Source organism: Hypomesus transpacificus, unplaced genomic scaffold, assembly GCF_021917145.1.
Source record: "Hypomesus transpacificus isolate Combined female unplaced genomic scaffold, fHypTra1 scaffold_105, whole genome shotgun sequence".
Taxonomy (NCBI): domain Eukaryota; kingdom Metazoa; phylum Chordata; class Actinopteri; order Osmeriformes; family Osmeridae; genus Hypomesus; species Hypomesus transpacificus.
The window spans coordinates 432,515-449,549 of NW_025813697.1; the positions used below are offsets into that span (position 1 = coordinate 432,515).

At 40.0% G+C, this 17,035-nt stretch overlaps 1 protein-coding gene across 7 annotated transcripts in view; it reads left to right on the forward strand.

Annotated features, from left to right (window-relative positions):
* Positions 1-17,035, forward strand: part of slc37a1 (solute carrier family 37 member 1) — a 100,491-nt gene that overhangs the window by 8,270 nt on the left and 75,186 nt on the right. For 6 of the 7 annotated variants that reach the window (XM_047050245.1, XM_047050248.1, XM_047050246.1 and 3 more), the window contains exon 3: positions 15,821-15,902. The exons of the other annotated variant lie outside the window; for it this stretch is intronic. In XM_047050245.1, coding sequence (XP_046906201.1) covers positions 15,821-15,902 — 82 coding nt within the window. The remainder of the gene's footprint in view (positions 1-15,820; positions 15,903-17,035) is intronic. 7 annotated transcript variants of the gene reach the window in all.

A 17,035-nucleotide genomic window follows, 5' to 3' on the forward strand; every position in this document is an offset into this window, starting at 1 on the left:
CAATACCATCAAGATCCACATGGGCCTATGCAGACATTCAAGGAATGAGTGGGGGCTTGGTCAGCCCACACTCTCCTGAAATGTTGCGTGTGCGTCTTGCCAAGCCCGCGCGTGTGTAAGGGAAGGCTGAGTGTGTGAGGATTTGGAGCACGCGCGGGCAGGAGGAGGGGAGAGAGGATTTAGCCGAAAAGCTCTGAAATTAGCCAAGCATGTATATTTAAAATATTCATTAAAAATCGACTTTTCATCTTACATTCAACTTTTTTCAGATTGAGTACTAAACATTCTCAAGATTCTTCATATGAACTTGTGATTGAATCAATGTATCACTTTTTGACCGGCGGATGTGTACAGCATAATTTTAGCATTAGCGATACATTTGATTTGCTGTATATCAATCATTATTAGAGATATGTAGTTGTCTTTGCACAATGTAACATGATGCAATGTCTTCCACCGATATACCAACTTTGGTGTTGATATCTCAAAAATTTGATGAGATTTGATCCAATTTCCTGTTTGGTTGCTTTTTTGCCAATTCTGATTGGCTGTACCGGACAAACGGTTGTGACGATCAAAATTATTTTTGATAACTTTTGTTAGGCTTGGTCTGAAGATCATCTCTGGTCATTTTGAAGAAGATTTGACAAAATTTGTAGGAGGAGTAGGCTTTCAGAGGTTTTTGATAAAACCGGAAATGGCAGAAAATCTATATAACCGGAAATTGACGCCATAGGGTGTGTTAAACTCGTCTTGATCCAGATCCAAATCCTTGATTTTAATTTTTGAAAATCGGTCATACGGTTCAAAAGTTGCGTGTGTAAACACAAGTCCAACTTTGACCCATTGGTGGCGCTAGAGTGGTCTAATGGGAGACATGAAACTTGGTGTAGTTATAGAAGTAACTGTTCTTAATGAGTGTGCCAAATTTCACAAAAAGTTGTCGATGGGGTCTAGGGGCTGCCATAGACTCCCATGGTACAAGAATTACAAATAATAAAACCACCAATAACAATAGGTTTCCTCCTGACGGAGGAATCCTAATAACAACTGGACACACTTACTTCCTGTGCTCAATATTAATTTAGTCAGTTGACCAGAACAGAAAACAGTTGTCCCTCTTGCAACATTCTTGATTAAAAAACGTTAAATTGTGTGTAATTTCTAATCTACTCAAATACTTCAAAGATTGATAATAAGTCATAAGAAGAAAATAACTTGACATTGTGAACAATTTTGAACAATCTCTTTCCAAATGGCTTTTAAAGGAGTAATACAAACAAAACCAAGTGGCACTTAACACACATTCAAACTCACTGAATTAATATGCAAGTGAAAGAAGGAGGGTTTCTTCTGGATTTTTTTCTTTTTACTCTCACCATTTGTCGTCCGAAATTTTGGTTATTAAGGAAAGCACCTTTGGACTGACCGCCAGCTGCTTTCTGGAAGCACTCTTCTCCACTTTCGATCCCTTGTCTGTGTTGATCCTGAAAAGGCATCTGTCAAATGAAATACAACAAACAACTTCAGAAATAAAATGTGGACTGTAATATACTCATTCATATATTAGAAATAAAGTGACCAGACAAGTGGGAATTTGCACAAAGCAACAGGGACAGGGAGAACATGCAAACTCCCACCACAGTGTATGCTGCATGTCCACAGATTTTATTAAGTGGATCTGTGTAGGACTTCAACCCAAGCACCTGGAGGATGCCTTTGCAAACACAACAAGAACATGTCCCCTCCATGTAAAGTGCCAGTTGTATGAAAATGTAGGTGGACAACATTTGAATAATGCAATTCAATCAAACACCAGCACAAACAGCAGCCTTAAAAAGGGCCACCAAATTGAATCAACATATCTCTGACAGTCTGATAAGGAGGGTTTATTAAAAGGCTGTTGTATTAGATTGCATTTGATTATAGATGTGTAAAACATTGGGGTCATTTTCTATCTGTTTTGATACAATTGACTTCTGTTTACTTACCTCTGCAAGAACTCTAATGTTGCTCCTTGGTCTGCTGGGCAAGAGATGTTCAGGCAGTAGTAGGAGGCAAACATCAAGGCAAGAGCATCACTGAAGACAGTGATGTGGCCATTAGGGATGCACCGATCTGACTTTTTCAGTCCCGATACCGATGCCTGGGCTTTGTGTATCTGTCGATACCCGATACCGATCCGATACCGTTGTTGAATTAATAATAAACTGTATACCTCCCACTTTATACCTTCCTTCCACCATGTGGAAAAGACTAAAGGCACCAGACTTTCCTAACTTTCATTCTTATTTATTTGTTATTTAAAAAACAATTGTGCATTCAAAATGCAAAAATAGAATGTAATCAAACGTAGGGGCTATTAAAATAAATAAAATGTAGCAGTAGAAACAAAATAGTGTATTGGTCAAACATACAATAGTAATCAAACAGCAACCAAACATTGTAAACAACGTTTGTAAAAATATTTGAATTCTTATTTATTTGTAGTCGCTGGTGTGTAAACCATAGACGTTTTTAGCTTAAAGCATTGCACCGTGCAGTGTACAGCTCATGTCCAACCAGTGGACAGAAACTTAAAAGCAACATGGAGTGAGCCAAAGAGTTGGCTATATGGAGATATTTCACGCTTGCAACGCCAACTAGTTCGTCAGCTGTTTGCAATGTCTGCAAAGTAAATGTTTTGAGGGGTGGTGGTAGTAGTACAAGTACAATAATACCAATTTAATCAAGCACATCCAAAAGCACAATGCTTGGAGCACGCCAATTTCCTACAGCTCAACGACTCTACTATTGTAGAATCTACAGTGTAGAACGAGTAGCGTTGCACATATGTGATTGTTCGAATGCGGGTCTCACAGCATAACGTTGCATATGCGATTTCGAAAATTCCAACGGAATATTTTCAGATAGACAAAAACTATGCGACAAACGCTGTATGGCTTCAACATGTACTAATGAGAAGGCGAACAGGTAACACTAGAATGCTAGTAGCATTGCTTCAAGTATTATGCTTGCTGTGGGCTCCGTCGGAAATATTTAGAACTCACGCATCTAAAGGTTGCGGCTACATTTTCCGATCCCAGCTATTTTGCTATTCCAGCTATTTTGTCAATATCGGGGCCGATATCCGATCTTAGTATCGGATCGGTGCACCCCTAGTGGCCATGGTCAATGGTCTGGTCCACAGCCGACATAAAGTGGTCTGCTGCCAAACGAGAACTTCCTGTTGTTCATATACACAAGAGAAGGGATCAGTAACTTTTTGTGACAAACTGAGCTAGGGTTGGGCGATATGGCCAAAATCTCCTATCACGGTATGAGTAATTTTAGATCACGGTTACGGTATATATCACGGTATAGTAATTGTTCTGTAAATTCAAAATAATACAAATATACTAAAAAATAAATTCAAAAATACAAAATAACCATACCGTATTTCATTATCACACTTGATTATTTATTACAAACAAAAACAACTGCCTCACATGAGACAACACTTGAGTTATAAACAAAAGACTCAAAAAAGTTAAGAGTACGAGTGTTCCGATTGGCTGATGCGCAGTCATGCCATCCGGATGGTGACCTACTCACTAATTAAATGCTAGTGTGATAATAAATGACAGTTTGTTGTCATCATTTTGACAAGAGCCTCATTAGAGCCACTAGGTTTTAAATTGCCACCCTTATTTGGCACCAACATAAAGTGCAATAGGCCCTACATGTGTAACCTGATCTTTTTTAATTGGTGTGAACTGTGAACTTGCTGCATGCCCCCCTCCTATGGACAATGTCACTCAAAGTTCACAGACTTAGTCAAGTGTTTCTTACACAGAATTTTCCATATAATATAAGACCATTTTACTTGAATTGCACATTTGTGTGGTAGATGATATTTTTTTCAGAAAACCTCCTCAATTAAATACAGTACAACATGACAGTTTGTATGGTTTTAAATTGTCATATATTATCACACTAGCATTTAATTATCACGGCAAACAATTATACTGCACTAAACTGTCAGTGTAAATGTAAAGTGAAAATAACAAAACCAGTTAGTATGATGACTTGAGCGAATATCATTCACGTCTTACTAAATGAATCGTTCAAAATGAATGAATCGTTCACGAACGACACATCACTGCTACTCACAGCTCAATACGGATCCGTAAGGCCTTTCGACGAACGGGGGGGGGGGTTCAAAATAATTCCTTTGTTAATAATTCGTTACACAGAACTTTATTATATTAAATATTAATCAAAAATCATTCACACCGTCATAAAATCAACCACAAACAAATAATTTCTGCATATGCAGGTAGCAACGCTAGTGCTAAATAACTAACTGGTCGGCTCCATGACGCCGGGTAAGTAGCTCCTGAGACTTCTCACCAAAAGAACGAAGGGGAACCTTCGATTAAGACATGTTTGTAGGTACCTCGCGAAAAGTATGCTGAATGCTCGCTGATATAGCTGTCTGTCTTACTAGAACGGCGTATGTATGCATTGTTGCTAACGTGTGCTGACGTTGTGACTGTACACATGTTTTTTACGAAACGCAATATGTGGCAGCCGGTGTTGATTCTGTGGCGCACCGCCACAAATTAGTCTATGTGTGGGAAACATTGAAAAGTATACCACGGTTGAAACGGTATAGCCAAATCTGTAAATATACACTACCGTTCAAAAGTTTGGGGTCACTTAGAAATGTCCTTATTTTTCAAAGAAAAGCACAATTTTTTTCAATGAAGATAACATTAAATTAATCAGAAATAGACTATACATTGTTAATGTGGTAAATGACTATTCTAGGTGGAAATGTCTGTTTTTTAATGAAATATCTACATAGGCAGGGCTCGAAATTAACTTTTTGGCTTTAGATTTTTTTTTACCAGCCAATAATATTTTTTACCGGCCTAAATTAAACCTGGCATTTCAGACGTACTCTGAAATAGTTTGACATAAACAACCTTTACCGATGATTTTAATGTAATTGTAAATCACTCTCAGAATGCAGGGTTTTTCCTGGGCCAAAATATATATATATATATTTTAGAATCAATGTATTTATTCCCAGGTGTTTTGCAATTTCCTTTTATTTTCTTTGTACCTACACTATCATTCCAGGTTAAGAATACCAATGGAGGCTGCGTTGGAAATCATTAACCAAACTTTTGTCAGCATTTTGAGTGCAAATTTCATTTACAGGTGTATTTGTGCACGTTGGGCTGGCACTCGCAGCGGAACGACAGTTTACTGGTCGCTGTCCATTCGCGCACCTCACAGTTGCATATTTATCGGACAAGAAGACACGCTTATCAGCTCAATTACTATTGATTCAAACAGAACGAGGGTTTGGCTGTAGCCTACTTGAAACATACTATTGAGAACATATTCGCTGACATTTTTCATAGGCGCCATTTTCATTCGCTCAGGATTTTTCATAGGCGCTCTGCAAAATGGCTTAGGCGCTCACCCAAATATTCTCTATGCAGGAAAAACCCTGTTTTCATGACCCAAATCAAAATTCTGATGTGACAGATCAATGGGGAATTGCTTTCTCTCTTAAATGCTGTCATCCTCAACCTTTTTTGTATTTTTAAATCTAACTATTTGTATTATCCGTGTCGTTCTCTAGCTGTTATAAAAGCAATTTTCCTGGTTTTCTGCCACCTAGATGCGCGCACAACTGTTCATGTTATCGACATTGCAAGCTTTTTTTTAACCATAACGGGCGTGGTAGTCGGGAGCTGTACTCCGCAATTTCACTTACCAGATGGTGGACAGGGTTCGTACGGTCATGGAAAACCTGGAAAATTCATGGAATTTTAAAATGGTTATTTACAGGCCTGGAAAAGTGCTTGAAAAAAATTTAATCCCAAAAGTTTTGGAAAAGTCATGGAAAGTTGTTATAATCATATTTTCATGTTGTTCATTTACGCTGAGTTTTAAATAATTCACATGCGTTTAAAAGAAATACGTTCAAAATATAAGCAGGCATACGCTCTCATACTAACTGAAAAGTTAGATGGCCATAGCAACAGTAACTCAGAGAAGCGCAAGGGATAATTCAAAATGCCAGGAAAGTGTAGCTTTAACGATGCTTGGCTACAAATGGAAAGATACATTAAACAGACAAAGACCCGGGACGAGCAAAATGTCGGTTGTGTGGTGGAAAATCATTTGACATTTCAAACATGGGAGAGGCGGCATTAACTAGCCATTCCAAAGGTAGCAAACATCAGAGCGCTGCTGCTAGCAAAGCTACAGCAGCCCGGTGATGGGTGCTGCTAGCAAAGCTACAGCAGCACCCATCACCAGCTTTCTCACCACAGCGAGGTCCACTGCTACGCCTAGCAGCAGGGGTCGATAACGATGCTGTGACAAAAAATGAAGTCCTAACTGCGGAGGTAATGTGGGCTGAAGGGGCTTATTTTCCCGACTATGACCGGCGTTCTATACATTATGCCGCTTATTACACGGCTACTTGCCAAAAAAAGTCTTTTTACAATTTATTTGTTACCGTTCGTAGTGTTGATCAGCAGAAAAATAGTTCGACGTTGAACATTCTTTAGGCTTCAAATCAGCTGACGTCGCTAAGCAACGGCGTACGCTGGGGTTAAAAAGTTACCGGACTGGTTGCGGAGTGCTACGAAAGATGTGAATCCGAGGCAAAAAGGCCACTTCCCTTGACAGCGGTCAAATATGCATAGCAAAGTTCAAATGTAAAAAAATTGTTCACCGCAGAACGTTGGGAAGCCCCATTTAAGTGAATGGAGCATTTTACAGTATTACAAACAGCCGTGTAATACAACCTTTTAACGTATACACCAAGATTTCACAAAAAGTTTGGTCATGGAAATTTGGTTTAAAGTCATTGAAAAGGCATGGAAAAGTCATGGAAATCCGTTGGTCAAAATGTGTATGAACCCTGGGTGGAGCATAGGACACAATTTAGTCGCCATTCCAAAAATCTACACGCCATTGGCGCTTGGCGGGTGCCAATTTCGAGCCCTGTACATAGGTGTATAGAGGCCCATTTCCAGCTACTGATACTCCAGTGTTCGCAGGGCTCCAGACTGCGACCGAATGGTCGCATTTTGTGACCAGTTTTTGAGACAGTGCAAGCATTTTTTTACAAGCACTTGCGCATGTGCGACCTACAAATTTGGAATTTATTGGGTGTGCACAATGTCAGCACACGTTAGCAACGACGCATAGATACGACGTTCTAGTAAGACAGCGATATCAGCGAGCCCTCAGCATTATTACCATAGCTAAAAGTCTAGGAAAGTTGAGGCTATTTTCGCTAGATACCTATAAACCTAGCTAAAAGTCTTGGAAAGTTTAGGCTATTTTTCGCTAGGTTCCTACGAACATGTCTTAATTTGCCAGACAAGTGGGTTCCCCTTCGTTCTTTTTGTGAGCAGTTTCACGAGCCCTTCTTACCCCACGTCATGGAGCCTAGCAGCTAAATATTAATTTAGCACTAACGTTGCTACTGTATCCTTGCCCGTGTTTGAGCTGTTGCGCTGTTTTACTCAGCAAGTATCGTGTTGTGGTGTCGGCAGGGGCGGATCTAGAGATTTTCATTTGGGGTGGCAATGGGGGGGCAGAAGGAAGTTGTTGGGTGGCCTCGAGGCGAATCGAACCCAAAGTATATGGGTACAGTACTCCCTATGGTAAATGATTAGACCAGATATTTGTTGTTTAAATTAAACAGTAACATGAATATTATTTATTGAAATGTTAAATGATGTACAAATAATATTTTTCCATGGGAAGATTAAGGTTCATGTTGTTTAATTGTAACTTGTTTCACTACATGCTCTTATGGTTCTTCCCTTTGGGACTGTTTTTTCACAATGTATGCTTCATGTTTAGGCTATCCGCAATGTTTGGGGCTATCTCGTTGTTATGATCAGAGATCTATGCACTTTTGTAAAGCTCTCTCTTGGAAGTCGCTTTGGATAAAAGCTTCTGCTAAATGCATAAAAAAAAATTGACTTTTATTATATTTTTATAAATATAAAACCTCAAACAGACACCAGAGTATCTTAACAATGTCTGGTATACTTCCACAGTATTTTGGAAGTATACCAATCTTTGAAAATAGCTTAATCCTTGCCAATCTCAACTTTTTTCAAAATTGTGTCAAAAAATCTTACATATAAACCAGATTATTCAAATAAAGTCTGGCCTACTTCCACAACCTTTCAATTTTCAAAAAGGCGGTGTGAGGCCTCCATGTCACACCAGAATTTTTTTATTGTGTGCATGGTCGTGTGCTGCTGACAAATTTGGTGAGTCCAAAAATATAGATAAAACACTAGCCTAGCCCTGACACAACGACAAAACTGCATTCTAGTCCTGACAAAACGGCATTCTTAATTCCAAAAACTAAAGATCTAACAAAAGTCTGAGTATCCTACGTAGAAATGTATGTGAGAACAACACCATTCCCTTTTCTAGTTTCCGCCATTTCAGCTCAGCGTGAGAGAAAAAAGAATTTCTTCTTTACTGTCTAATAATCATCACTATCGGGAAAAAACGGTTTAATTGGTCATCAATTCACTGTGAGTGAATCAGTGAATTAGTGTGTATCATAGCAACAAGCACGAGACTGGCGAATCCGGTATTCTAAATAGATTTTGTTTATCATTTATTTAGTGTGTCTGTATGTGATATAATTATTTATTGAAACAAATAATTTCCGCTGGCTCAGCCAAAAAACATCCGATACCGGCTCAATTTGGCTTACAAAATTATTAGCTGGCTTTGGTTGAAACTCTAATGGCGCCGCTTGGCGGCGCTTTGGGGTCTACTTGAATGCTTCTGGTCCATAAAGTCATCTCCCGCTAAAAGTTGATCATGTATCTTCAACCAATCAGACTAACATCTCTGAGGAATTCTACCCTTCACACTCTTATGGGGCTGTGTTGACTGCAACAGTCCTTGGGTCATTGACAGTTTTTGGGGGTATTTCACACTGTTCCTTAAGGTCTCCGAATAGGGTATGTAACATTGGTTGGGCTGAAAATGGCCCGGGTGCTGTTTCTGCCCCCTGGTGCTTCCTGTGAAATTGTCCCGGTGTAACAGGCCATAGTATTCCCCCCAGTCCGGATTATACCTGGGGTTAAAGTGGCCTAGGCTAGATTATACCCCGGGTATATTGTGGCCTAGGCTAGATTATACCCTGGGTATATTATGGCATTGGACAATTTATACCCCCCCAGGCCAGATTATACCCCCATGATGTCAGTAGTGTTGAGTGATATACACAATAAATACATCATTTATCAAACAAGGGGGAGGAGCAAACATTATAAAGGTGTGAACAGAAGCTCTTCTAAACCATTTCTCTTGTTTGCTCTCTCTCTTTATGTTCTCTATCTCTCTCATTTGAAAATGACATCTAAGCAAAGATTTTCTGTCAATTAGATTTTGTCACAGTTATTTGACAGTGAAAGTGACATAGAGGAGAATGTGTCTGAGAAAGGTTGACAATATTGGGAGGACACTGATTATGATGCATTCCTCCTCACATGAGAATTTGTTTTCTTGTGTTGCCCCTCCTGTTGTCTCTCAACAACCAGCAGACCCATTACCTTCCAAAAATGGAAAGTTATCATGGTCCTGCTCCCCACTTGAACGACAGGGTAGACTCAATGCTGCTAATGTCATCAAAATGTTTCCGGGGCCCATTAAATAAAGATATAAAATCAGCATTTGAGCTTTTCATTACACCATCAATTGAAAAGGATATACTTGAAATGATACATTTAGAGGGTAGGCGTGTGTATGGGGACTGTTGAAAATACTTCAATGTGCCTGACTTGCAGGCCTCCATTGGGTTGCAGTGTTTCCCACAGATTAGAAAGCTATATGTGCAGTGTTTCCCACAGATTAGAAATCTAGTTGTGGCGGGGAGGGGGGTGGGTGGTCCGGGGAGGGGGGGGGGGGGGGGGGGGGTCGTAATAATTCCTTCGTTAATAATTCGTTACACAGTTAATTTGTTAATAATTTGTTAATTGAAATATTAATCCAAAATGATTCACACCTTCACAAAATTAACAACAACTAACATATCATTTCTGCATTATGCATGTAGCAACGCTAGTGCTAAACAGCTATTTAACTGGTCGGCTCCATGACGCCGGGTAAGTAGCTAGCTCCTGAGACTTCTCACCAAAAGAACGAAGGGGAACCTTCGAGTAAGGCACCTAGCGAAAAGTAGCCTCAACTTTCCTCGACTTTTAGCTACGGCACTAATGCTGAAGGCTCGCTGATATAGCTCTCGGTCTTACTAGAACGGCGTATGTATGCATTGTTGCTAACGTGTGTTGACTTTGTGACTGTGTGCATATGTGAGAAAGACGCATGAGTGAGAGAGACGGAGGGAGAGCAGGGGAAAGGAGATGCATCTGAACGAATACGCTGCGTGTTTTAACCTAAATAGCGATAAAAAAATGTTTTACGAAGCGCAATATGTGGCGGCCGGTGTTGATTGTGTGGCGCACCGCCACAAATTAGTCTATGTGTGGGAAACACTGATGTGGCGGGGGGGGGGGTGTTGTTTCTTGTCAGACCGGGGGGGGGGGGGGGGGGGGTCGAAATAATTCACAAAATCAACAACAACAAACAAATAATTTCTGCATATGCAGGTAGCGACGCTGCATACAGGGTGATTGACATTCAACGCTGAAATGCTGGCTGGCAGCCACTCACTATCCATACAGTGAATGTGTAGTGGCAAGTCATAATCTAGCAATTGATTTGCAGACATTTCGAGTAATATAATAAAAGGTTAGCCCCATTGCCAATAAACTAGGCTAAATCATCACACATTCTACCTATGCTCTTGCGTTAGCAAGCTAAACTAGTTTACATGCCTACAGTCTAGGTGTTTTCGCTATCTAGCTGTTCTTGCATTCCTTGCAAATCAGCGTTAATAAAAAGCAGATAGTGCAATGTTAGCTAGAATCTAGCTAACATTGACTCAACGAGCATGGCTGATATTTGTCTATACCGTAGCGTAGAAGATCCCTGTGCAGTTCGACCCTCAATTACACATTTGCTCGAACCAATTCACCAAGGACGGTTTTGAAAACCTGGGACAATGTAAAGCAGGATTTGCTATGAAGCTTTTGCTGAGAAGAGGTGCGTTTAGACTAGGGCTGCAACTAACGATTATTTTAGTAATCGATTAATCTCTCTATTCTTTTTTCGATTAATCGATGAATCGGATAAAAAAACAAAGAAGCATTAATTTCCAACCCTTTATTCAAAAACGGAACTGACAGTGTAAATTCACAGTGCAAAAAATCTTCAGAATGTGCACAAACAGGCACCCAATTTAGAAAAAGTTATTAATATTAGCGTGGATTTAATGCTATTTTCAGAGATGAAACATTGGTGAAAATTGAAAGGTTGTGGAAGTAGGCCAGTTTTTATTAGAATAATCTGGTGTATATGTAAGATTTTTTATTTGCAAGGATTAAGCTATTTTCAGAATCAGAATCAGAATTGGTGTTTATTTGCCATGAAAGTTTGCACAGACAAGGAATTTACTTTGGCAGGAGAGCCTACCTAGGCAGAAATTTTCGTCGCCAACTAGAAAAGTTTCAGCATAACATGAGGAGTGAGGAGGAGAGAAAAAGTCATCCCCGACAATGCTCCAAGAGGAGTACAGTGTGGGAACAGGCAAAAACCTCAGCACATAAGCCCAACAACATTTATAAAAACACGTGACTTGCAACGGGGAGTGGGGGGGGGGGGGTAGACAATCAGCATCTGGACCTGCATCCATGGTAGGCGCTGGACAAAGAGCAGTGTTTCCCACACATAGACTAATTTGTGGCGGTGCGCCACAGAATCAACACCGGCCGCCACACATTGCGTTTCGTGAAAAAGATTTTTTATTGCTATTTAGGTTAAAACACGCAGCGTATTCGTTCAGCTGCATTTCCTTTCCCCTGCCCTCCCTCCGTCTCTCTGTCACTCATGCGTCTTTCTCACATATGCACAGTCACAACGTCAACAGCACACATTAGCAACAATGCATACATACGCCGTTTTAGTAAGACCGAAAGCTATATCAGCGAGCTTTCAGCATTAGTGCCGTAGCTAAAAGTCGAGGAAAGTTGAGGCTACTTTTCGCTAGGTACCTCACTCGAAGGTTCCCCTTCGTTCTTTTGGTGAGAAGTCTCTGGAGCTAGCTACTTACCCGGCGTCCTGGAGCCGACCAGTTAAATAGTTGTTTAGATGTAGCGTGGCTACATGCATAATGCAGAAATGATATATTAGTTGTTGTTAATTTTGTGAAGGTGTGAATCGAAGGTGTAACGAAGGAATTATTACGACTCCCCCCCCCCCCCCCCGTCTGACAACCCCCACCCCCCTCCCTGCCACAACTAGTTTTCTAATCTGTGGGAAACACTGAAGAGGTAAAAAGCAGGCGAAGGCATTGGATGGGGGTTGCGGGGTGGTGATATCTTTAGTAGGTGAAAGTTAATGTGTGAGTAGGTCTGGGTTGGCGCCCTCGACCTAGGCCACAATCAGTCCAATTCTCCCTATGCAGATTGTGTTGGCAAAGACACATCCTTGGTCATGACCCGGGCACAGACCAAACCACAGATGTAGGTGGGGGGGGAAGAGACTAATCAAAGATTAGTGATTTTGTATTGTGTGTGCTTTGCGTTCGGCAAGGGCACAACCATTGTTATCTCACAAATATATTATTATTTCTTTTTGCCCCCCTAAACCTTTGTCAATATTTGAACTACATAGACAACCTAGGTGTCAAACGTTTCGTCTTGGTAGGGATTGAGTTGCTTGTATTGGGATTTACATTCCGTTGCACGGTTTAGTAGAAATTACGTTTTTGTGGCGAAAAGTGAAGCTAACGGTGGCTTACGGTGCGTTCACACTGCAGCGGGGCGGGCAGAGCGGGGCGTCAGCTTCCAATTCATTTTCAATGTAACCAGGCGTTGACGCCCGCGTAGGGTATTGTGGGAAGGCGAGCGGGGCGTCGACGCTCGCGTAGGGTATTGTGGGAAGGCGAGCGGGGCGGCGAAAGTTGGATTTTATGAACTTTATGTAAATGACGAGCGTGAAAACGCCAGCGATGGCCAATCGGGTTGGTTTCTTGTTTCTTGTAACGTAGCAACTGTTGGTCATGGTAAACATTTCTAGGTTTGACAATTTCAAGATGGAAGAGCAACCCATCGTATGTGTGTCTTCATACCCAGTATTGTATGATACGTCTATGTTCGATTACAGAGACATAAACAAAGAAAATGATGCCTGGCGCAGGGTTGCTGAGGTTGTCGGCGTCCCTGGTGTGTTGTATTTTGTACTTTAATTCAGTTTCTTCACATTACATAACTTTCTTCTGTGCTAGCTGCATAGTCTAGCTAGCTCACCCGGCACACGATTGACATTCAACGCTGAAATGCTGGCTGGCAGCCACTCGCTATCCATACAGTGAATGTGTAGTGGCAAGTCATAATCTAGCAATTGATTTGCAGACATTTCGAGTAATATAATAAAAGGTTACACATGTCAACGTTTATGTCTGATGCATGAACAAGACCCGTTCCATTGAGTACAGGTGGCATTTAATCTTTCACTCGGCCTAAAAAAAGTGTGGAAAAAGATAACCTATTGCGTGCTGTAGATAAGATCATGTCAGATCTAGAATGCGTGTCGGATTTTTGCTATATGTGTGTAAAAGTTGTATTTTGTCCGCACATTTGCCATGACATTATACGAACTACAACAGTGATTTAAGAGAACTACAGCTCTGAATTAATCTGTCTGACACGCCCCCAAGCGTGGTGCACTTTGGGAAGGCCGGCGGTGCTGAGTGGTAAAAAAGTCTGCAGTGTGAACGCACCGTAACTTGCTAGCCACAGTCACTGACGCCACTAACATCACTAATGTCACGAAAACTCGCGTGACTATCTCTAGCAGAACATTAGTTTAGCAGCTCGTTAACTTCTGGGAGATGGCTAGGCTAACTGCTTTACTGCAAGGCAGATGCAGAAACGCCACAAGCAAAGAGGCCTGGGTGATAACTATTTGCTCATTTTACTTCGTGATATGACACACAATTGTGATGTGTAATGTACAATATAAAGTAATATTATTAAGGAAGTACATCTACTTTCGAAACAGTAGTTACTATTTCACTGAAGCATTAGCATCATGACATTAGCCTCTGTTGCCCGGGCAACACATACTACAGCGGTCTATGATTAGACCCCGAAGCCATTTGTTTTGAGAATAATGGCTGGCTGATGAAGTTATTGGCTGGCTAGCCAGCTCAGCCAAAACCTAAATAGCTGCTGCAGCCGCCAAAATGTTAATAGCTACAAATGGCTGAAGCTGCCACTTCATGTCTACAGATGTGTATGTTATACTGATTTACTAGATCTCAATATTTCCAAGTTCTAAACAGTGTTTCCTCTTAGGATTTTTTTTGCAGTGGGGGCAGGTCTGTCCGCCCTATCAACAGACGTGTAATAGGGGTTATGCGGAGCGCTCAGCGTTCGAACCGGAAAACAGATGTAATCGTTTCCACTTCTCATTTCTGTACACATTTGCAGCGCTAAGTGATCCAAATAACTTATATTGACAGGGAAGTTCAAGGATTTTATAAGTTGTATTACTCTCTACATTAGGTTAAGTGTGACAGGAACAAAGTGATGAGTTCATATAACGTTTTCTAAAACTGGTTGTTCCCATCCTTGATTGTGATTGGCTATATCGCATTCCATGCCGTTGTAAAATCCAGCATAACCTCACAGGTTGTCCTCATAACATTCTTAAACATTCCAGATTACTGCGCATCGAATATTTCAAATTGAAAAAGACGGCAAAGGTGTCCATCTGGCTGTTGCGTGGCAACGATTTATGTAGGAACTATACTTTGCAGTAGCGGAAGAATGACTGTTTATTATTAAACTATTTTGTTTCTAATAGTTTTTATTGATGAAACTATATCAAATATTTGTAGTAACAGTTTTAGAAAAGCAATAAGCCCCTCGAGTCCGTGGTTTATGCTGATTTTAGAACAGGTCCGCTTCGCGTCGTGCCTAACAACTCCCCTTACCTGTTCTAAAATCATCTGCTTGGCTGGACTTGTTAGTTAGTTTCCTCCAGGATCACAATGACTCTTATTGAGTGACTTGTTGCTCTTGTAGGTTAGTTATAACGAAGTTAAGTCTTGTACTCGCTGTGAAATATTTTACTGTTAATTGTTCTTCTACAGGTACAGTCCTGCACTTTTTGTGATTAATGTTGTTTTAATTTGTAACTTGTATAACTGCATGCTCTTAAGGGTCTTCCCTTTGGCACTTGTTTAGTTTTTTCACAATGTATGCTTCATGTTTTGGCTGCTTGCAATGTTTGGGACTACCTCGTTGTTATGATCAGTGACCTATGCTCTTTTGTAAAGCTCTCTCTTGGAAGTCGCTTTGCATAACAGCGTCTGCTAAACGCATAAATGTAAATGTACATTTAGTGACAGTATTGCTCCATTGTACATTTGCATATGTCGCAATGATCTGCAAATACCTGTTAAGCTTGGTCTAGCCTGTAGTATAATTTCTTGGGCCTTTTATGTAGCTGTATCGTAAAGATAGTTTCTGTTTCAAGACAGTAAAAGGAGTCAGTTGTTTTTGGTCCATAGTCCAGTGTTTACTTCTATTTTTCTAGCTCTCACAACCTCTCTCTTACTTCTTTTGTCTGTCTTTCCCCCAATCTACATCTACTACGACATGACTGCTGCCCCCTGTGTTATCTTTTTGTCCTGCAGGTACAGAGCCTTCACCTTCATCCTCACCTTCCTCCTTTACACTAGCTTCCACCTCTCTAGGAAGCCCATCAGCATTGTCAAGGTATATAAATATCTTTATTCAATTATAAATATATATGTAGGTTATAAACACACAGACACACTGGCCTGTCCATTTTTGCTTTTCCTACAAGGGACACAATACTTGGCACATTCCACAGGCGACTCATTATAGAAATATTATTGTTAGGCACAACCTATATTCTCTCTCGTAGATATTTATTGGGTGACCCTTACGGAAGGAAAATATATTGCAGTATATTGGAAAATATGATGTGATATATTAGGCAATATATGTCCATATATGGGATTTAATAATTATATTGTACGGAAATACATGGGATAATATATTGATGATAAATATATTACTTATATATTATAAACTATAATATATATTCATGTAATATATTGCAGAATACAGCAATGATTGCCGTTTTCCATATATTGCAACATATTAAACATGAATATATAATATATGTGTTTATATATCCCAAAATATATGCAATTTTAAATCTATAAATACCACCATAATGTATTCCGATTTATATGGGAAAATGTATTGGTAATATATGTAAAGATATAGTGTCACATGTTTGTTTAATATATGGTAGAATATATTTGAATTATATGTAAAAAAATATAGCTGTAAGCAGCAATGGCGAATTCCTCCTTCAAAATGGCAAAATAGTGTAAAAATGACATAATAGATAGTTACACCGGGATTACCCAGAAAACTAGAAACTGTTTTGTAAAAAAAAAAAAAAAAGAAAACGCCTATGTCTGCAGTTGAACCTGGGACCCTTTGGATACCAGCACAACCTCTCATCCAATTGAGCCATTCCAAGATCTAGACTTTGCAGTGTTCAGTTACTGAATAATAAAATAAGACGTTTCTCCTATGGCAATCATAGTCACATTTGGTCCAAGCTCGAACAGCTCTAATTCAGTCATATTTTCACATATTAAGGTGAAACTTTGCAGGGTCCTTCAGGGGGAAGTCACCTTAAAGCCTATTCCTGACGGGGGAATCCTAATTATATGGAAAGATATACATGAAATAAATGTACAGATATGTGTTCAATATATTGTGGAATAAATTTTAAATAAAGGTAAAATTATATGGAACAAATATTTGAAATATATGACAATGATCGCTTCCAAGCAAACCTCTTTTGA